Here is a 21,196-nt window from a genome sequence, read left to right as displayed (position 1 = left end):
GAGAAGAGGAGGGGAAGAGAGAAGAACAAAACAGGCTCAGAGTGACTGAAGGTGCGTGACTGCAATCTGAGCAAGACCCAGTGTATTGAGGGAGAAAATGAAGGAATGTCATGAGGAGCATGAAGCCTAACCTTTTTATTCTTTCCTGCTTCAAAAAACAAGTCAGAGATATAATCAACGTTTCGAAGCGGATTCTGAAACATTTTTGGAAGTAACAAGCACTGAAATTGTACGAACAAACAAAAAACAAAGTGTGAAGAAACAAAACAAACAAATAAAAGCGGCATCTCTCTCATCTGTGTCTAACTAAAAGCATGTGTGCGGGTGTATTTGTATGTGTGAAATATTAAAAAAGTTGAACAGATATGTTTTTTGCAGATGCACAATTAAACGCCGTTTATCACGGTATTGTCGACCACAATAGATGTTTCTAGGAAAAACAGAGAGTTCCTCTCATGTAAACACACACGCGCTATCATGCCTCTTATTCTCTCTATTCACTCACTTGCTGTGTACGAGACTGAGACCTGAATGTGTGGGTGAGCGTTAAGACGCTCTCACTCGAGAGCTTACATAAGCTACAGATCAAAATCATTCCTCAACTGCACCAAACGACCCTTCTGCCCACCTCTGCATCTCCATGTCGGCTCAAAGCTGCTTGGTTTCTAAAGATACGGCTGCCTGAACATGAACAGGAGAAGCGACTGCTTTGAAGTGAGGAGCCAGCATGGCCGCCTCCCTGCAGCTTCTTTTTGATGCGGCTCTATGAAAACAGATCATCATCTCCAGCACTTTAACTCACGATATATCTATTCTCCGGCTTGTTGGCGTGTGTGGTAGGAGGACAGAGAAAAGAAGGGCAGGAGTGAGATCTGTGCTGGATTAGTAGCAGAGATTCCGTACGGCAGGTTTGGGAGTGTTCTCTGTTAGGAATCGTGCTCAAGCAAAGATCAACAGCAGAACAGATATACAGGACGACATGCAAAGGAGGAAACAGTGAATGCAGTCCATCCCATGCAGTATAAGAGAAGGACTGTGTTTGTGTGTGTGACATGAACGTTAGAACATTCACAAGCAAGGACAGAAGTTAAAGACAGTTAGAGATCTGCAAAGTTTGGGTCTCGTTCACTAAAAGAGCATACTCACGGATTTGTATGTGAACAAAGTTTTCACACAGACATTTTACTTAAATTCACACTCACGTGTCTTTCTAAACTTAGGAGCAACTCAAACCACACATACGAAACAATCAAAGACTCCTTAGAGGTGACCTCACACTGCATAAAATACATACTTATTTAGTATTTTGCCTTGTTTTGCAGTACAAATATCTAACAATTCTTCAATTAAGATACATTTTGGGAAGAAAAATAAGCTTAGATAATAAGTCTTGCCCTGCGTCCGAAATCGCCTACTTTCATACTATATAGTAGGCGATAATCAGTATGAGCCCGGAATAGTATGTCCGAAACCTCAGTATGCAAAAAAACAGTTGGCGAAAAATACCCAGATGGTCTACTGCTTCTGCTGAGATTTGTGAGTGTGCATTGGATGGACACTACTGTATCCCACGATACCACGGGAGCTGAGCAACAGTCAAATTTCAAAAGTAAAACTAACAAAAATAGCGGAAAACTTTAAAGAATTTATTGAGACTAAATTATGTTTTTATCAACGCCAACGTACAGGTTGTTGTTACTACATCATAGGTCAAAGAACATAAGGGTCACATGACAATAAAACATGGCGGACGCAGTATGTCCGAAATGTATTCGTACTACTCCCACTCATACTATATATATACTGTTTTAATGGTCGATAGGTCGATAGGTAGGTACTTATTCAAATTCAGTATGCACTGTCACAGTTTGCGATTTCAGACGCAGCATCAATATTAAAGTGGCCCTAACACACGCGGTTTCTGCCAATCTCATATCTGGAGTACGTATAGAGTAGTATTGCATACTTCGTATCTTCGAAGAGTATTTAGTTTGATCACATTTATAAAAGATAGATACAGTTGTACGATTTTTTCCGAAAGCATACGGCGCGTGCGGGGGGGAGGGGTAGGCTGAACTAAAGCACGTGCGCACCCATTGCCAACAAAACACAGACATCAGTTTCACTCACTGCATGCGGTTCATGTCCGGCACCTTTTAGCGCTGGGACGGCTCCATATATCAGTTTCAAACGATCTCCAAATCCAGCGTTATATCCACCGTTTATATAACATTCATCACCCAAATGCAGTGAACAAACAAACACCTGAACTTTGCGAACGTATGCTCTCTCTCTCTCCTGCACACAAGTGAAAGTGACGTCTGCGCATGCTCCTTCTCCTGCTCTCCTTGCTGGGGCGTGCCACGTGCTTTTCCGGGAGAATTGTCCAATAAGGGACTAAGAAAAATTGCTCCGAAACAGTTTTATATGTTTGAAAAAAACTTTAAAAAACCTGTACGATCGCTGGGGGGAGTGTATCGAGCACAGAAATACTACTTAATACGCCCAACTCGTTTTTTGGCAAGCTGACCATGTTAAGCATGAGAAGACAGCCCGTTTAACATTGTAAAGAAGTCAGAATGCATGACAAAACGTTGCAGCACCTCTTTAAGTGCAGTTTATGCTAATAACACGCAAAAATATCTGCCAATAGAGTAAGAAAAATAAACTTGAATTAAGTTTTACCTCTTAATTTAAGTTTATTTTTCTTACCCATTGGCAAATATAAACTTAATTTTTATATTTTCTTTCAAAAAACTAGAGTTAGTATCTTAGGTCACTTTCCTTATCAAGTAAATGTATTGCATTTTTAGTTATTTGCACTGGAAAACAAGACAAAAAGTACATAATTTTTGCCGTGTAGAAACATTACGTCAAAATAATAATAAATAATAATCAGCTAAGTGGCCTTTTAATAAGTCTTTTACAAAAAAGACAAAATTACAAATAAATGTAAAACGTTGATACTTGATCTAGGATAGGTTCTAAAAATAAATGCAATCACTTGTAGTCTAGACTACATAAAAGGTGCTCATTGGGTTTCAGTTGTTTTCGAAAAAAAATCTTTAGGCCTACCTTTATTGCACTTGCTCTCAAAAACATGTGCAAAGAACATCTGATGAATACATGAGAATGTACAAAACTATTTCTTTGTGTATTATGATAATTCTTAACCCCAACAAATGGTTTCACATATAGAATAATCCTCCGAAACAACCAGAATTATTAGTGAATGAGACCCTTTGTTTTTCAAAGCTGAAAGAATTGAATACCTTGAATATCTAACTAGAATATCTGTAGGCTATGAGACAGATTGTGTTTGTACCTGATGTGGACTGCCGGTTCTTCCTAGGAGAGCGTGTTAGTCTTTGGAAAGGGTCTGAAGATCCATACAGTTCCACAGTGCTCATGCACAGAAGGACAGTTTTCTGCAGGTAGTCGACAACTGCCAAACCATTGCAGTTACCTAGAGCCAACCTATATGAGCACACACACTTACACTTCAAAATCAAAGCAACAAAATTTTATATATTAAATGTGTCAGTCACACGTGAAGCTCTTACAGCCCACTCACAGGAATAAACTGTGTATGGACACTAGGGATTGGACAGTAAGAGGCAATTGAATAATCCCAATATATATTTTTTGCCAATCACTCCCAACAAAGCAAAAAGACATGCCCGTCCAAAAAAAGTCACACACTCTAATATTTCGTTGGACCACCTTTAGCTTTGATCACGGCGGCACACATTCGACGTTGCATCATTTCGATAAGTTTCTGCAATGTCACAACATTTATTCCTGTCCAGAGTTGAATTAATTTTTCGCCAAGATCTTGTATTGATGATGGGAGAGTCGGACCGCTGCGCAAAGTCTTCTCCAGCACATCCCAAAGATTCTCAATAGGGTTAAGGTGTGGACTCTGTGGTGGCCAATCCATGTGTGAAAATGATGTCTCATGATCCCTGAACCCCTCTTTCACAATTTGAGCCCGATGAATCCTGGCATTGTCATCTTGGAATATGCCCATGCCATCAGGGAAGAAAAAATTCCAGTATATTCAGGTAGTCAGCTGACCTCATTTTGGGCCAGTGCTTAATTTGTAAATTCGAGGTGCTGGAACAAGGGGGCGTGACAGTTCCGGCAAGTTAGTGGGGTGGGGAGAAATAACGAAATGTGCAATCTGTGCAAGGGTGCAATCTCTTCTACTATATAACTATTTAGATGTTTTAAAATTGTGCACAAGAAAGCCTAAATGGAAACGCATTTAATAATCCGTTAACCATATTTCATCAGTTCTTCTGCATCTCTTCACAGCATTTGTCAAACAACACAAATATTTCTCTCTGAAGTGTCCATCATGACAAGTTCCCTTCAATGCATAATGCAAAACATGTGACACAAATAAATATCCGCGGAATATTAACAATTAACAGATTAACCAAACGAAAGGGAAAAAAACTGTGACATGCTGCTGAGTTTTGGTTCAATTTGTGAGGCGCAGCGTTGAACCTAGACCTGACCAACTGCAGCAACCCCAGGTCATAGCACTGCCCAGGTGGTGACTTTTTTTGGGACGGCCAGTGTATTTATATGTACTGTATGTATAAAGGCACACATAAACATGTATATATATATAATACAAATTTAAATAAATATATATATATATATATCAATTTATGTTTAAATATAACTTAATTGATGTATAATATAAAAATATATTACACATATTTCTTAAATATATACATGTATGTTTGTGTTTTATATACATATAAATACACACCTCCCACACACACATATATTATAAAAGCACAATCAATTAATCGCGATTAATAGATGGGACAGCCCTAAGATATATGCATTGGCCTTGATATTCCAGCAATTTGTATATTATATTTATCCATTAATAATGCGGCTATGTCATGCTCTTGCAACAACAGACGTGTTTCTTCGTTCAGTGTAAATGTGTTCAAATACTTCATTTTCTTCATTATGATTAAATGTTTCTCAGCAGAGAAATAAATCACTCGGAGTCTCTCCATGTTCAAATGACCAGCTGTTCAGAAACACCAGGTCAATCATTATTTCAAGAACAAACTCCTTTGAGTCGACTGAGGAGGTTTATAGCAAGTTTTGTGACACCGCAGAAACAGTGATGGATTTGTTTGGTTTGTTCAACTAACTTCATAAAATCTTTCAGGCCTTTGAGCCTTTCTTAATAGTGTCCAGGTGTTTCTTGTTAATTAGTCTTGTTATGTCATTAGCTCATGTGTATTTATAGCCCTGATGTTTTTTTGGGGGGGGGGGGCCTTAGGGCTTTTGATCTCATCTGCTTTTTGGCAAATACCTGGAATCGTGTTTAAACAAAATGCACTTGGGTTCCACAGCTCAATTTACCAGAGACGTTACAACAAGTTAAGCATTGTTTATTTTTGGCTCATTCGATCTGCTGTGAATCACCACATACCTCAGAGCTGTGAACACCCAGGTAAACTATCCATTATTTGCCGGTGGTTGGACAAATAACATACATAAACACTTAGTGACCAGGTTTTAGGTAGTCTGTAAATTTCTGCCTTGCTGAATAAAACAACATAAACCCAATAGAAGCCATCAAAGAAATTCTAATGGTTTGCATTAAAATGCCTTTATAAACCATTAACGTTTTCCGTTAAAACCATTACAAAATTACTTTTTGTAGTGTGTCTTGGGCATTATTCCAAAAGGATTTAACACCCCACCAATAGAATTAATCACATACCAGTAGACAACATTAAATTACAGCTTCTATTGTGTTTTGAACAGGGTTCTATTGTTGTTCTATTGTAAGCAGGGTGCACTCTCAAAAGGATGTGTTTGTGTAATGCTATTTAACACATTGTGTGTCATTTTGTGTCGATTTTGTAACTTTTTAAGTTGTGTTAAAAGTAACACAAAATGTGTTGTCTAAGAAATATCACACAGAGATGTGTTCAGTTTTTTTTAGAGTGGCTTCATAAGCAAATATCTGCATCTGTACTGCAAGACTTTTTTACATTTTAAAACAAACCTCCAGCACAGTCGCCTATCACATAACCCAATACAGATATTTTTTTACGAGATAAAGCAAATCTGTTTGAATGAATCTGAATGTGCAGTGACATTTAATCTTGAACTCTTTCATTGTGTTCATTGAAGCCACACATCACCATGGCAACCTTTGCTCTGGTAATGATGCTTAAATAAAAAAAAGGTTGTGAGCGGTTACGAGTGAATCAAAACAGGGTGACAACAAGTGCATTATTTAAATAGAGGCCAAATCATGATGTCACAACTTCAATCAAAACCATCAAACACCCTGAAAGGTAAAGATCATTATTGGTGATGGAATATTTGTTACATTAAAAACAAGAAAGGAGTCAAATTAGTTGGAGAGAAAACAGCATAACAGAGTGAATTCACTTTTAATAACACCTGTGTCTCTTTCACTAGCCACCTGTAATTTAGTTTAATGCTGCATAAGTACAGCGCTGCACATGCATATTTCAATTAAATCTCTGTCAGTCCTTTCAGCGCAAACATTCGCACGGTTCTATGTAAATCAGACTTATTCAACAATAGAGTTTGTGCCGTATCCACACAAATAAGCTGTATTTGCCTGGCCTAACTAATGCTGAGCCACCACAGAAAGCAGGTGGTAAATGGAATTTTGTTAAAAGGAAACGTTTGTTTACATTGTCTGGTGAACACGGCAGCAGTAATTCATCAAATGATAGAGAAAAACGTTATAACCGGGCGGATATCCAGACGTGCTGTGTAGAAAAGTGCATTTTCAGCATTTTAAAGAGACGTTTTATAGAGTTGACGGAGTGATGCTGTATGAGCCAAATCACAGCTATCTTCTACAGCACAGCACTCAAAAATAACCAAGCAGGGGAATTATGCCAAGCAAAATTGCATTCAGCACAATTTTATGTAATTCCTTATGTAATGTTTTGTAAGGGAATTATAATAAGGTGACAATATAAAAAGGAAACATTCTATTGGATGAATAAAAAAGACAAAATTAAAGAGGTGATGTCACTTACAAGCCGTACGCAGAGTTTAAATCCAGGCTGGTGATTTGTTGTGGTGGCTCGCCATCTACCCATAGTAACTGAAGCACAAGCTCCGCCTGGTACCCGGGAGGCATTCGGATCATTCGATCTTTAACCCTTAGAGATGCATATTAAAAGTTAGTCTGCAATTTCCTTTGCCTTAAAGCTACTTCATATGTTCTCTTATCTAGTTATCAATCTAATAACTGTCTTGTTCCTAGCAAAAGAGATTGAGAAGTCTGATGTTTCTTTGCAAATGTGATCTGATAAATGACTCGATATCTTACTTAAGGCAGGGGATGCTGTCCCGTACGCTGTCCGGTGTATTGCTGCGCGGACTGTGGAGCTGGGGCGAATGGCCGCTGGGGTCAGAGAAACACGGGGTGTTTTCTGTATCTGAGGGAGAGATTACGTCCTCCATCTCGCACTGTAGCCGCACCTCTAGAGACTTCAAAGGAATAAGCACACACACAAATACAAACAAAAACACGGGCAGTTTAATCCATCAATTTCACAGTATGTACTTCAACTTTCTTGCCTTACAAAGCGTATCAATGGCTACACAAAAAAGGTTTTCTGGGACTTGTTTGGTGACCTTCAAATATCCAAAACTCACTGTGATGGTGGTGTTGGCGTCGTACTTGCTGAAGCGATATAAGATGACGTGGGCACTGATGCCCACCACGCAAAAGATACGACTCTGTGGGCACCAAGTGATCATCTGAACAGCATAGGGGTCTTCCTCCACCAGCTCAACGCTTCGCCCCACCTCTCCGGTTTTTGGCTTCTCAAACACTTTTGACGTCTTGAGCTTATACAACATCTGCAGTGTGACTGATAGAGGCAGAACTTGTTATAACATCACAAAGCATCCAGGGATGTTAAAAAGTCAGTAAGAAAGTCAGACAGAAACAGCGTGAAGCCGAAAGGGGCGAGCAAGCTCTTAAAAGCAAAGACACTTACTCGCTGTGGCATCCCAGAACTTTATCGATCCGTCTGCATGCCTGGGCAGGACGACAAAAAGGAAGGACAAAGAGCGATTGTATGAGCGAATGCGCGTTTGTGTTAAACCACGTAAGAGGATGTGGGGAATGACAGCTATAATAAGAGACGCAGAGAAAACAACATGCAGGGTCAATAGCGCTATTGAATTAAAGCGGTACATTTTCCAATGAGGGCAAAGCAGAAGGGCACATTTGAGACATCATTGACTTCAAATGAAAATGAACACAATCGATGAACACAAGAACGGAACAAAAACAAAATCAATCCAGAGTTTTGAAGCAAATAAAAATATCAAAAATGACCTCCTCCTGTGGCAGAACGTTTCACTTCAATCACAGGGCAAATATCAGCTGTATTTAGCCAGTCTCAACATCTGACGGTGTATTCATGGACCCCCTACAGTCCATTCACTCACCGTTTGCATAACTCTGCCAAAACTTAAAAGCACTTTCTAGATATGTGAAGCTCTAATCTGATAGCTGACTTTACACAGTTTCAGGGTGTTTTATCAGTCCAGCAGGAAACCAAGTCATCTTTACAAGTTTGATACTGTGAGTGCTTTTGAAAATGAACTAAATTACTTTGATTTTTTTTCTCTCCATAAAACAGGAGTATTGCTCCTAACTGTTTAGTACTGTTAATAATATATAATAAACATTAAGACAGTGTTCTCCTGACTGTTTACAAAGCCATTATTTGAATTTATTTTTCCATCATGTTTGTGGCATCTATTTTAGTTCATGTTTGTTTTTCATTAAATGTAGTTTTTGTTTTTATTAAAAATGCAAAGGATGTGTGTCACACTGTACATTTTTGGAAAGCAAAGTTTAAAGGCAAGGTTCTCCCAAAAAGTAAAATTCCTTTATTCACGCATTTTGTTCAAAACCTGTACAGTATATCATCTGACTGGAAGCTTGTATCTCCAGAACTGCCACTACAGGAATTTTTTTTTATTTCAATAATTATACACTGTGTTGTCAGGCCCGTTTTAATAATTTTTATTGGTTAAATATATGCAAAACCCCCAAACAAACAAGATGGGTGACCAATAGTAATTATTCATCATATTATCATATTGTCCGACAGAGACGATATGACTTTTTCTTCTGTGGAACACAAAATAAAATATTCTGAGAAATAGCGGTTTTATGTCTATACAATGACAGTCAACGGGGGACAAAGCAGTTATAAAGTATAATTTTTTAAATATCTCCTTTTGTGAGAAATTCATAAAGGGTTTTTGTTTGAATATTCCTTTAAGCTTAAAGAAAACAAGAACATTCTGTCAAATAATTGAACACTGCAGTTCTTTTCTCATTTGAAATGCATAAAACTTCTATATAACAATATTTCTCAAAATCTCAAATACCTACAGATAAAAGCTGTAGAGATGAAGCTGATATTTTTGTAAATGAACTCACAATACACTGTATTTTAAGCTGCTAGCATAAAATACTGTCAATAATAAAATAAAGCTCCCTAAAGCTGACATTTATGTTAGTGAACTAACACAGCTAATGGTTGGAAACACACATATACTTACCCTGTGATGATAATCTCTGGATACGTCTGTGATCCAACAGTCCATATGCCACCACCGACCGGCCACTCCTAAACACACAAAAACTTCACATTCAATAACACTCAGCACATTAACCCACATTTGACCCACAGCTTCTTGACACATACAGTAGATACTACGTATCATTGAAATGATTAGATAATGTCCTAATATCAGACTGAGAGATATTAAGATTAGTAAGAAAATTTGTAAGTATAGATTAGTTTTGAATTTTGACTAACCTTGTGGCTATAGCCTGTCTTTTTGTGTTTGGCTCCTATGGAATAAAGCACCGGTATGATGTCAGGGGGACAGTCGGCAAAGTAAGCCGTGCACGTGACTGGAGACTCATGGATGTCCATAGGGTACGGGTTCTCAAAGATGGGAAAGCTGTAAGGAAAAGAGACACCTTTTGAAGAATAAAATGGACAGTGGTGACTATTAATTGTGATTGGATGAATCCTGTTTAAAGCCCTTGCAAAACAGCCAGTTTTGACTGCAATTGTCTCCACATCAATTTAATTTTATATTAATGTGCCAAGTTGCTACAGGCAACCATACACAGCCCACAGCAGGGGTCTCAAACCTTATTGAATCAGAGTTACCTGGAGAGATCAAATAATCTGGAGGACTACTTGTATTAAATATTTAAAAAAACATGTCCTGTTCCTTTTCCTTATGCCTCAGGCAATAACATTGCTGATATTTTTCTATTTAATTACTTTCAGTTGTCCAAGGAATAAAAAATGAAGTATCTCTCCTGGCTCAGATCATTTCTCACAAGCTTTACAAACAACATTACTTGAGAGAAAATTTGTTCATTGTGATTATTATTCCTAATAAACATGATTTACTAAATATTGGTGTCTTTTATTATATTTCTGTTTATAAAAGCAATAAGGCACTTGAGGCAGTGCATTACAGTAACTTTAACCTGCCTCATATTCTGTCTAAAAACACCCTTTAACTGCAGTAAAATCACTTTTTGGTTTATTGCTTCAATATAAAAGATCCTAAAAGTGTTTTGGAGTGTATAGAAAGGCATTTTAAAAGAAATAAGGTAACTAAATAGTTTATAAGAAAAATACTAAAGACGGTTTAATTCTAAGAGGATTTGAGTGTGTTTTTTTCAGCATGTCCTTGTTAAGAAATTGCCTTAAAGCAAAGAAAACTTTTAGGGCTCTATTTTCACGATCTAAGCACATGGTCTAAAGCGCAGGGCACAAGTGCACTCAGGGCGTGTCCGAATCCACTTTTGCTAGTTTAACGACGGGAAAACGGTCGGCGCGCCCGGACGCATGGTCTAAACGGGTTCTCCCGATTCTCTTAATGAGCAATGGGTGTTTTTTGGGCGTAACGTGCAATAAACCAATCAGAGTGTCATCTCTCATTCCCTTTAAGAGCCAGTTGCGCTCGCGCCATGGCGGATTCGCTATTTTCACGGCGGAGTTTGCAAGAGCAAAGACTGGACGCTTCTCCAGAGAGGAAACGCATCTGCTCGTGCGTGAGGTTAAAGCGCGCGAGCAGATCATCTACATGACAAGCCGGATTTTTATCTTTATGTACACAATAATAATCTTTTACATTGCAATCCATTTTTTTTATATTTGGCATGTTTGTGTGCTGCTGCGCTTCCCTCTGTGTAATAAATAAAGTGAAAGCGCGTTGTGGACCTGCCCAGAGGGGCATTTTCTACTAATGCGCTCTTTTTTAAACAAAAAAAATATTGCGCCATTGACTTTAGACTTTAGACCAGGTTTGAGTTGGTCTATGGCGCAGTCTATTTTCAGTTCCTCAAAATAGCAACGCGCCAACATTGCGCCTGAAAACACCTCTTTTTTAGACCAACACGCCCATGGGCGAACAAATGAGCGCAAGTGCATTTGCTATTTAAACAACGCAGCGCAGGATGGGGAAATGAGAACTGCGTCGGGCGGAAACTAGCAAAAACACTTGCCTTGCGCCGGGTGTACGGTAGGGCCCTTGATGTCAAACTGGCAAAAGTCTCTGTGGCAGAAGTGTCAAACGGCCAGCGTGTGTGTAAGCCTGACCATGGCTCAGTCTTTTAATAATGATTCATTTGACGGATGCTTATGAGTGACAACTCCAGTGATATTTACCATTACACACACACACACACACGCACGCACGCACACGCACACGCACACGCACACGCACACACACACACACACACACACACACACACACACACACACACACACACACACACACGCACGCACTCTAAATTAAATCCTTTTCCACACAGCGCTCACACACAATATACAGTATATTGGGTGTTGAGTGCTGTTGCCACTGGACAAAGTGTCAGTTTGAGGTGTTATTGAGGTACATCACATTGAGTTACATCATTCAGACACTCTCACAGGACATGAAGTGTGTATGTATGGTAGTAGAAGAAAAGCTCTAGAAAAGATTGCTCACTTGCTCTGAGTTAGATCCACTACAACGAAATCTTTCTCCAGCAGAACCACCACCGCATATGGCTCCTGAACCTCTGTCAACACAAACACAACATTCCCAAACATCTCAACACAGCTCAAGAAAATGACAAATCCATCACTTAAAAAATAAAGAATAATTTAATCTCTGTGAAGAACTGAAGATGAGCTTATGCTTGAAACCAAGGGAATAATGACTTATTTTGTGTGTTGTGTGCAATTTAACATACTGGAATCGTACTGATTCACAGACAGTGAAACTATTGAGTCATTTGTTGTTTTTCAGAGTGTGTCTGCATTCAACTTTTATCAAGTTAAAGGAACAGTTCACACAAAAATGAAAGTTCTGTCTTCATTTACTGTATACATTTCTACGTTCTGATGAACACAGGAAAATGAATTTGGAAGAATGCTTGTAACTAAACAGTTCTTGGCTACCATTGACAACCATAGTTGGAAAATTGCTTTATAAATGTCTTTGTTCTGTTGAACACAAAAGAAGATATTTTGAAGAATGTAGGAAAGCAAACAGTTCTGGCGCACTTTTGACTACCATTGTAATGTTTCCTATAGTCAATGGGGTCAAAGAACTGTTTTGTTACAAGCATTATTACAAATATCTTTCTTTGTGTTCATCAGAACAAAGACATTTATACAGATTTAGAACAACTCAAGGGTGAGTAAATGATGACAGAATTTTTATTTTTGGGTGAACTTCCCTTTAAAGCACTTCAAACAGTTCTTTGCTGAATACTGTATATGTCATCTGGTGCGGTGTATTTTGAAGCCCAATGTATGTGTATACATCAGTGTCTGGCATATCTTGGCAAATATAACAATATTTTCTCTCCCCTTGAATGAACAGAGCCAAACCTGTCATTCCTCAAAACATACATTTTGTAATATATATTTCATCATTCTAGTTGGTAATGAATTGTCTTTCCAGTTTGTTGTTGTAATGATTTTGTTATTGCATTTGTAAATCACTAAACATTAAGAGAAAAGTATGTTGGGGACCAGTGGTGGACAGTAACGAAGTAAATTTACCTGAGTACTGTACTTAAGTACACTTTTTGAGTATCTGTACTTTACTTGAGTATTATTTTTTCTGAGTACTTGTACTTTAACTTCACTACATTTGAAAGCCAAATATCGTACTTTTTACTCCACTACATTTATAAAAAGGTCCAAAAGTAGAAAATGGTTTCTATGCAGCGGGGTTTCCTGTGTGCTCAATTTATCTGGCTTGCGATCTGCCAGGACCTTTTACTGTTGCCAAGTATTTCAGTTTTTCTAAGTTTGCGGTTTTCCGGCAAGCTTTGAATGGCCATTAGGCAGATTTTTCGCAAATCTGGCAACTCTGGGATCTTCTCCGCTAAACTAATGTAAACGTAGGCGCTGCTACACTATTGATAGCGCTCTGAAAAGGCAAATAGAACAATAAAAGACGAAAACGGCACATGTTAAAGTGTGGTGTAATCATCTGTGGGTTACGATCAGTCAAAGATCATAGAAACATTGTCATGAAAATGATCGGCATAACGGCTAAACGGTAAATAAGCATCACATACACCTTGAGCTACTCGTGCGTGTTAACTTCTGATCTGCTGCTATATCATTTAAAGCGATTTGGAAAATGAATGATGTTTTTACTGAAGTAACTATAGTTGTATAGTATTCCTGTTGAAATAAAAACAATAGAACCCTGCCCAAAATAGAACATAACATGTAATGGATTTAATGGTTATAATGGGAATTGTACTATGGATATTTGTTGTCTACTTGTATGTGATGGATTCTATTGATGGGATGGTAAATCCTATTGGAATAAAACCCAAAACACACTCCAAAGAGGAATTTAATTTAAAAATATCATTCTAATTCAAAAATTCATTGTTTTTTTCAGCAGGGATGGTATTTGCAGTAAAACGTCTTGGTTACGGATGTAACCTCGGTTCCCTGATGGAGGGAACGAGACGTTGTGTCGAACCGACAGAATGGGGTTTGTCTTGAGAACCTATCATCTTCTGAGTATTTAGAAAAGGCCAATGAAAATTGGCGAATGAAATTTGCATTCCGGACTCCTCCCCGGATGTCCGGGTATAAGAGGGAAGCCGGCGTGCTCATTCATTCACCTTTGGTNACATACTTATTTAGTATTTTGCCTTGTTTTGCAGTACAAATATCTAACAATTCTTCAATTAAGATACATTTTGGGAAGAAAAATAAGCTTAGATAATAAGTCTTGCCCTGCGTCCGAAATCGCCTACTTTCATACTATATAGTAGGCGATAATCAGTATGAGCCCGGAATAGTATGTCCGAAACCTCAGTATGCAAAAAAACAGTTGGCGAAAAATACCCAGATGGTCTACTGCTTCTGCTGAGATTTGTGAGTGTGCATTGGATGGACACTACTGTATCCCACGATACCACGGGAGCTGAGCAACAGTCAAATTTCAAAAGTAAAACTAACAAAAATAGCGGAAAACTTTAAAGAATTTATTGAGACTAAATTATGTTTTTATCAACGCCAACGTACAGGTTGTTGTTACTACATCATAGGTCAAAGAACATAAGGGTCACATGACAATAAAACATGGCGGACGCAGTATGTCCGAAATGTATTCGTACTACTCCCACTCATACTATATATATACTGTTTTAATGGTCGATAGGTCGATAGGTAGGTACTTATTCAAATTCAGTATGCACTGTCACAGTTTGCGATTTCAGACGCAGCATCAATATTAAAGTGGCCCTAACACACGCGGTTTCTGCCAATCTCATATCTGGAGTACGTATAGAGTAGTATTGCATACTTCGTATCTTCGAAGAGTATTTAGTTTGATCACATTTATAAAAGATAGATACAGTTGTACGATTTTTTCCGAAAGCATACGGCGCGTGCGGGGGGGAGGGGTAGGCTGAACTAAAGCACGTGCGCACCCATTGCCAACAAAACACAGACATCAGTTTCACTCACTGCATGCGGTTCATGTCCGGCATCTTTTAGCGCTGGGACGGCTCCATATATCAGTTTCAAACGATCTCCAAATCCAGCGTTATATCCACCGTTTATATAACATTCATCACCCAAATGCAGTGAACAAACAAACACCCGAACTTTGCGAACGTATGCTCTCTCTCTCTCCTGCACACAAGTGAAAGTGACGTCTGCGCATGCTCCTTCTCCTGCTCTCCTTGCTGGGGCGTGCCACGTGCTTTTCCGGGAGAATTGTCCAATAAGGGACTAAGAAAAATTGCTCCGAAACAGTTTTATATGTTTGAAAAAAACTTTAAAAAACCTGTACGATCGCTGGGGGGAGTGTATCGAGCACAGAAATACTACTTAATACGCCCAACTCGTTTTTTGGCAAGCTGACCATGTTAAGCATGAGAAGACAGCCCGTTTAACATTGTAAAGAAGTCAGAATGCATGACAAAACGTTGCAGCACCTCTTTAAGTGCAGTTTATGCTAATAACACGCAAAAATATCTGCCAATAGAGTAAGAAAAATAAACTTGAATTAAGTTTTACCTCTTAATTTAAGTTTATTTTTCTTACCCATTGGCAAATATAAACTTAATTTTTATATTTTCTTTCAAAAAACTAGAGTTAGTATCTTAGGTCACTTTCCTTATCAAGTAAATGTATTGCATTTTTAGTTATTTGCACTGGAAAACAAGACAAAAAGTACATAATTTTTGCCGTGTAGAAACATTACGTCAAAATAATAATAAATAATAATCAGCTAAGTGGCCTTTTAATAAGTCTTTTACAAAAAAGACAAAATTACAAATAAATGTAAAACGTTGATACTTGATCTAGGATAGGTTCTAAAAATAAATGCAATCACTTGTAGTCTAGACTACATAAAAGGTGCTCATTGGGTTTCAGTTGTTTTCGAAAAAAAATCTTTAGGCCTACCTTTATTGCACTTGCTCTCAAAAACATGTGCAAAGAACATCTGATGAATACATGAGAATGTACAAAACTATTTCTTTGTGTATTATGATAATTCTTAACCCCAACAAATGGTTTCACATATAGAATAATCCTCCGAAACAACCAGAATTATTAGTGAATGAGACCCTTTGTTTTTCAAAGCTGAAAGAATTGAATACCTTGAATATCTAACTAGAATATCTGTAGGCTATGAGACAGATTGTGTTTGTACCTGATGTGGACTGCCGGTTCTTCCTAGGAGAGCGTGTTAGTCTTTGGAAAGGGTCTGAAGATCCATACAGTTCCACAGTGCTCATGCACAGAAGGACAGTTTTCTGCAGGTAGTCGACAACTGCCAAACCATTGCAGTTACCTAGAGCCAACCTATATGAGCACACACACTTACACTTCAAAATCAAAGCAACAAAATTTTATATATTAAATGTGTCAGTCACACGTGAAGCTCTTACAGCCCACTCACAGGAATAAACTGTGTATGGACACTAGGGATTGGACAGTAAGAGGCAATTGAATAATCCCAATATATATTTTTTGCCAATCACTCCCAACAAAGCAAAAAGACATGCCCGTCCAAAAAAAGTCACACACTCTAATATTTCGTTGGACCACCTTTAGCTTTGATCACGGCGGCACACATTCGACGTTGCATCATTTCGATAAGTTTCTGCAATGTCACAACATTTATTCCTGTCCAGAGTTGAATTAATTTTTCGCCAAGATCTTGTATTGATGATGGGAGAGTCGGACCGCTGCGCAAAGTCTTCTCCAGCACATCCCAAAGATTCTCAATAGGGTTAAGGTGTGGACTCTGTGGTGGCCAATCCATGTGTGAAAATGATGTCTCATGATCCCTGAACCCCTCTTTCACAATTTGAGCCCGATGAATCCTGGCATTGTCATCTTGGAATATGCCCATGCCATCAGGGAAGAAAAAATTCCAGTATATTCAGGTAGTCAGCTGACCTCATTTTGGGCCAGTGCTTAATTTGTAAATTCGAGGTGCTGGAACAAGGGGGCGTGACAGTTCCGGCAAGTTAGTGGGGTGGGGAGAAATAACGAAATGTGCAATCTGTGCAAGGGTGCAATCTCTTCTACTATATAACTATTTAGATGTTTTAAAATTGTGCACAAGAAAGCCTAAATGGAAACGCATTTAATAATCCGTTAACCATATTTCATCAGTTCTTCTGCATCTCTTCACAGCATTTGTCAAACAACACAAATATTTCTCTCTGAAGTGTCCATCATGACAAGTTCCCTTCAATGCATAATGCAAAACATGTGACACAAATAAATATCCGCGGAATATTAACAATTAACAGATTAACCAAACGAAAGGGAAAAAAACTGTGACATGCTGCTGAGTTTTGGTTCAATTTGTGAGGCGCAGCGTTGAACCTAGACCTGACCAACTGCAGCAACCCCAGGTCATAGCACTGCCCAGGTGGTGACTTTTTTTGGGACGGCCAGTGTATTTATATGTACTGTATGTATAAAGGCACACATAAACATGTATATATATATAATACAAATTTAAATAAATATATATATATATATATCAATTTATGTTTAAATATAACTTAATTGATGTATAATATAAAAATATATTACACATATTTCTTAAATATATACATGTATGTTTGTGTTTTATATACATATAAATACACACCTCCCACACACACATATATTATAAAAGCACAATCAATTAATCGCGATTAATAGATGGGACAGCCCTAAGATATATGCATTGGCCTTGATATTCCAGCAATTTGTATATTATATTTATCCATTAATAATGCGGCTATGTCATGCTCTTGCAACAACAGACGTGTTTCTTCGTTCAGTGTAAATGTGTTCAAATACTTCATTTTCTTCATTATGATTAAATGTTTCTCAGCAGAGAAATAAATCACTCGGAGTCTCTCCATGTTCAAATGACCAGCTGTTCAGAAACACCAGGTCAATCATTATTTCAAGAACAAACTCCTTTGAGTCGACTGAGGAGGTTTATAGCAAGTTTTGTGACACCGCAGAAACAGTGATGGATTTGTTTGGTTTGTTCAACTAACTTCATAAAATCTTTCAGGCCTTTGAGCCTTTCTTAATAGTGTCCAGGTGTTTCTTGTTAATTAGTCTTGTTATGTCATTAGCTCATGTGTATTTATAGCCCTGATGTTTTTTTGGGGGGGGGGGGCCTTAGGGCTTTTGATCTCATCTGCTTTTTGGCAAATACCTGGAATCGTGTTTAAACAAAATGCACTTGGGTTCCACAGCTCAATTTACCAGAGACGTTACAACAAGTTAAGCATTGTTTATTTTTGGCTCATTCGATCTGCTGTGAATCACCACATACCTCAGAGCTGTGAACACCCAGGTAAACTATCCATTATTTGCCGGTGGTTGGACAAATAACATACATAAACACTTAGTGACCAGGTTTTAGGTAGTCTGTAAATTTCTGCCTTGCTGAATAAAACAACATAAACCCAATAGAAGCCATCAAAGAAATTCTAATGGTTTGCATTAAAATGCCTTTATAAACCATTAACGTTTTCCGTTAAAACCATTACAAAATTACTTTTTGTAGTGTGTCTTGGGCATTATTCCAAAAGGATTTAACACCCCACCAATAGAATTAATCACATACCAGTAGACAACATTAAATTACAGCTTCTATTGTGTTTTGAACAGGGTTCTATTGTTGTTCTATTGTAAGCAGGGTGCACTCTCAAAAGGATGTGTTTGTGTAATGCTATTTAACACATTGTGTGTCATTTTGTGTCGATTTTGTAACTTTTTAAGTTGTGTTAAAAGTAACACAAAATGTGTTGTCTAAGAAATATCACACAGAGATGTGTTCAGTTTTTTTTAGAGTGGCTTCATAAGCAAATATCTGCATCTGTACTGCAAGACTTTTTTACATTTTAAAACAAACCTCCAGCACAGTCGCCTATCACATAACCCAATACAGATATTTTTTTACGAGATAAAGCAAATCTGTTTGAATGAATCTGAATGTGCAGTGACATTTAATCTTGAACTCTTTCATTGTGTTCATTGAAGCCACACATCACCATGGCAACCTTTGCTCTGGTAATGATGCTTAAATAAAAAAAAGGTTGTGAGCGGTTACGAGTGAATCAAAACAGGGTGACAACAAGTGCATTATTTAAATAGAGGCCAAATCATGATGTCACAACTTCAATCAAAACCATCAAACACCCTGAAAGGTAAAGATCATTATTGGTGATGGAATATTTGTTACATTAAAAACAAGAAAGGAGTCAAATTAGTTGGAGAGAAAACAGCATAACAGAGTGAATTCACTTTTAATAACACCTGTGTCTCTTTCACTAGCCACCTGTAATTTAGTTTAATGCTGCATAAGTACAGCGCTGCACATGCATATTTCAATTAAATCTCTGTCAGTCCTTTCAGCGCAAACATTCGCACGGTTCTATGTAAATCAGACTTATTCAACAATAGAGTTTGTGCCGTATCCACACAAATAAGCTGTATTTGCCTGGCCTAACTAATGCTGAGCCACCACAGAAAGCAGGTGGTAAATGGAATTTTGTTAAAAGGAAACGTTTGTTTACATTGTCTGGTGAACACGGCAGCAGTAATTCATCAAATGATAGAGAAAAACGTTATAACCGGGCGGATATCCAGACGTGCTGTGTAGAAAAGTGCATTTTCAGCATTTTAAAGAGACGTTTTATAGAGTTGACGGAGTGATGCTGTATGAGCCAAATCACAGCTATCTTCTACAGCACAGCACTCAAAAATAACCAAGCAGGGGAATTATGCCAAGCAAAATTGCATTCAGCACAATTTTATGTAATTCCTTATGTAATGTTTTGTAAGGGAATTATAATAAGGTGACAATATAAAAAGGAAACATTCTATTGGATGAATAAAAAAGACAAAATTAAAGAGGTGATGTCACTTACAAGCCGTACGCAGAGTTTAAATCCAGGCTGGTGATTTGTTGTGGTGGCTCGCCATCTACCCATAGTAACTGAAGCACAAGCTCCGCCTGGTACCCGGGAGGCATTCGGATCATTCGATCTTTAACCCTTAGAGATGCATATTAAAAGTTAGTCTGCAATTTCCTTTGCCTTAAAGCTACTTCATATGTTCTCTTATCTAGTTATCAATCTAATAACTGTCTTGTTCCTAGCAAAAGAGATTGAGAAGTCTGATGTTTCTTTGCAAATGTGATCTGATAAATGACTCGATATCTTACTTAAGGCAGGGGATGCTGTCCCGTACGCTGTCCGGTGTATTGCTGCGCGGACTGTGGAGCTGGGGCGAATGGCCGCTGGGGTCAGAGAAACACGGGGTGTTTTCTGTATCTGAGGGAGAGATTACGTCCTCCATCTCGCACTGTAGCCGCACCTCTAGAGACTTCAAAGGAATAAGCACACACACAAATACAAACAAAAACACGGGCAGTTTAATCCATCAATTTCACAGTATGTACTTCAACTTTCTTGCCTTACAAAGCGTATCAATGGCTACACAAAAAAGGTTTTCTGGGACTTGTTTGGTGACCTTCAAATATCCAAAACTCACTGTGATGGTGGTGTTGGCGTCGTACTTGCTGAAGCGATATAAGATGACGTGGGCACTGATGCCCACCACGCAAAAGATACGACTCTGTGGGCACCAAGTGATCATCTGAACAGCATAGGGGTCTTCCTCCACCAGCTCAACGCTTCGCCCCACCTCTCCGGTTTTTGGCTTCTCAAACACTTTTGACGTCTTGAGCTTATACAACATCTGCAGTGTGACTGATAGAGGCAGAACTTGTTATAACATCACAAAGCATCCAGGGATGTTAAAAAGTCAGTAAGAAAGTCAGACAGAAACAGCGTGAAGCCGAAAGGGGCGAGCAAGCTCTTAAAAGCAAAGACACTTACTCGCTGTGGCATCCCAGAACTTTATCGATCCGTCTGCATGCCTGGGCAGGACGACAAAAAGGAAGGACAAAGAGCGATTGTATGAGCGAATGCGCGTTTGTGTTAAACCACGTAAGAGGATGTGGGGAATGACAGCTATAATAAGAGACGCAGAGAAAACAACATGCAGGGTCAATAGCGCTATTGAATTAAAGCGGTACA

At 38.4% G+C, this 21,196-nt stretch overlaps 1 protein-coding gene across 1 annotated transcript in view; it reads right to left on the bottom strand.

Annotated features, from left to right (window-relative positions):
* Positions 1-21,196, bottom strand: part of stxbp5l (syntaxin binding protein 5L) — a 154,479-nt gene that overhangs the window by 23,209 nt on the left and 110,074 nt on the right. Inside the window, exons 14-18 of the mRNA XM_057335913.1 lie at positions 20,996-21,036; positions 20,649-20,866; positions 20,320-20,480; positions 20,024-20,149; positions 16,282-16,433 (exon numbers count right to left, since the gene is read on the bottom strand). Coding sequence (XP_057191896.1) covers positions 16,282-16,433; positions 20,024-20,149; positions 20,320-20,480; positions 20,649-20,866; positions 20,996-21,036 — 698 coding nt within the window. The remainder of the gene's footprint in view (positions 1-16,281; positions 16,434-20,023; positions 20,150-20,319; positions 20,481-20,648; positions 20,867-20,995; positions 21,037-21,196) is intronic.

This window comes from Triplophysa rosa, linkage group LG6 (genome assembly GCF_024868665.1).
Source record: "Triplophysa rosa linkage group LG6, Trosa_1v2, whole genome shotgun sequence".
In the NCBI taxonomy this organism is placed as follows: Eukaryota; Metazoa; Chordata; class Actinopteri; order Cypriniformes; family Nemacheilidae; genus Triplophysa; species Triplophysa rosa.
The sequence above is the reverse complement of the archived record's forward strand: the minus strand, read 5'-3'. Positions and strand labels throughout refer to the sequence as shown.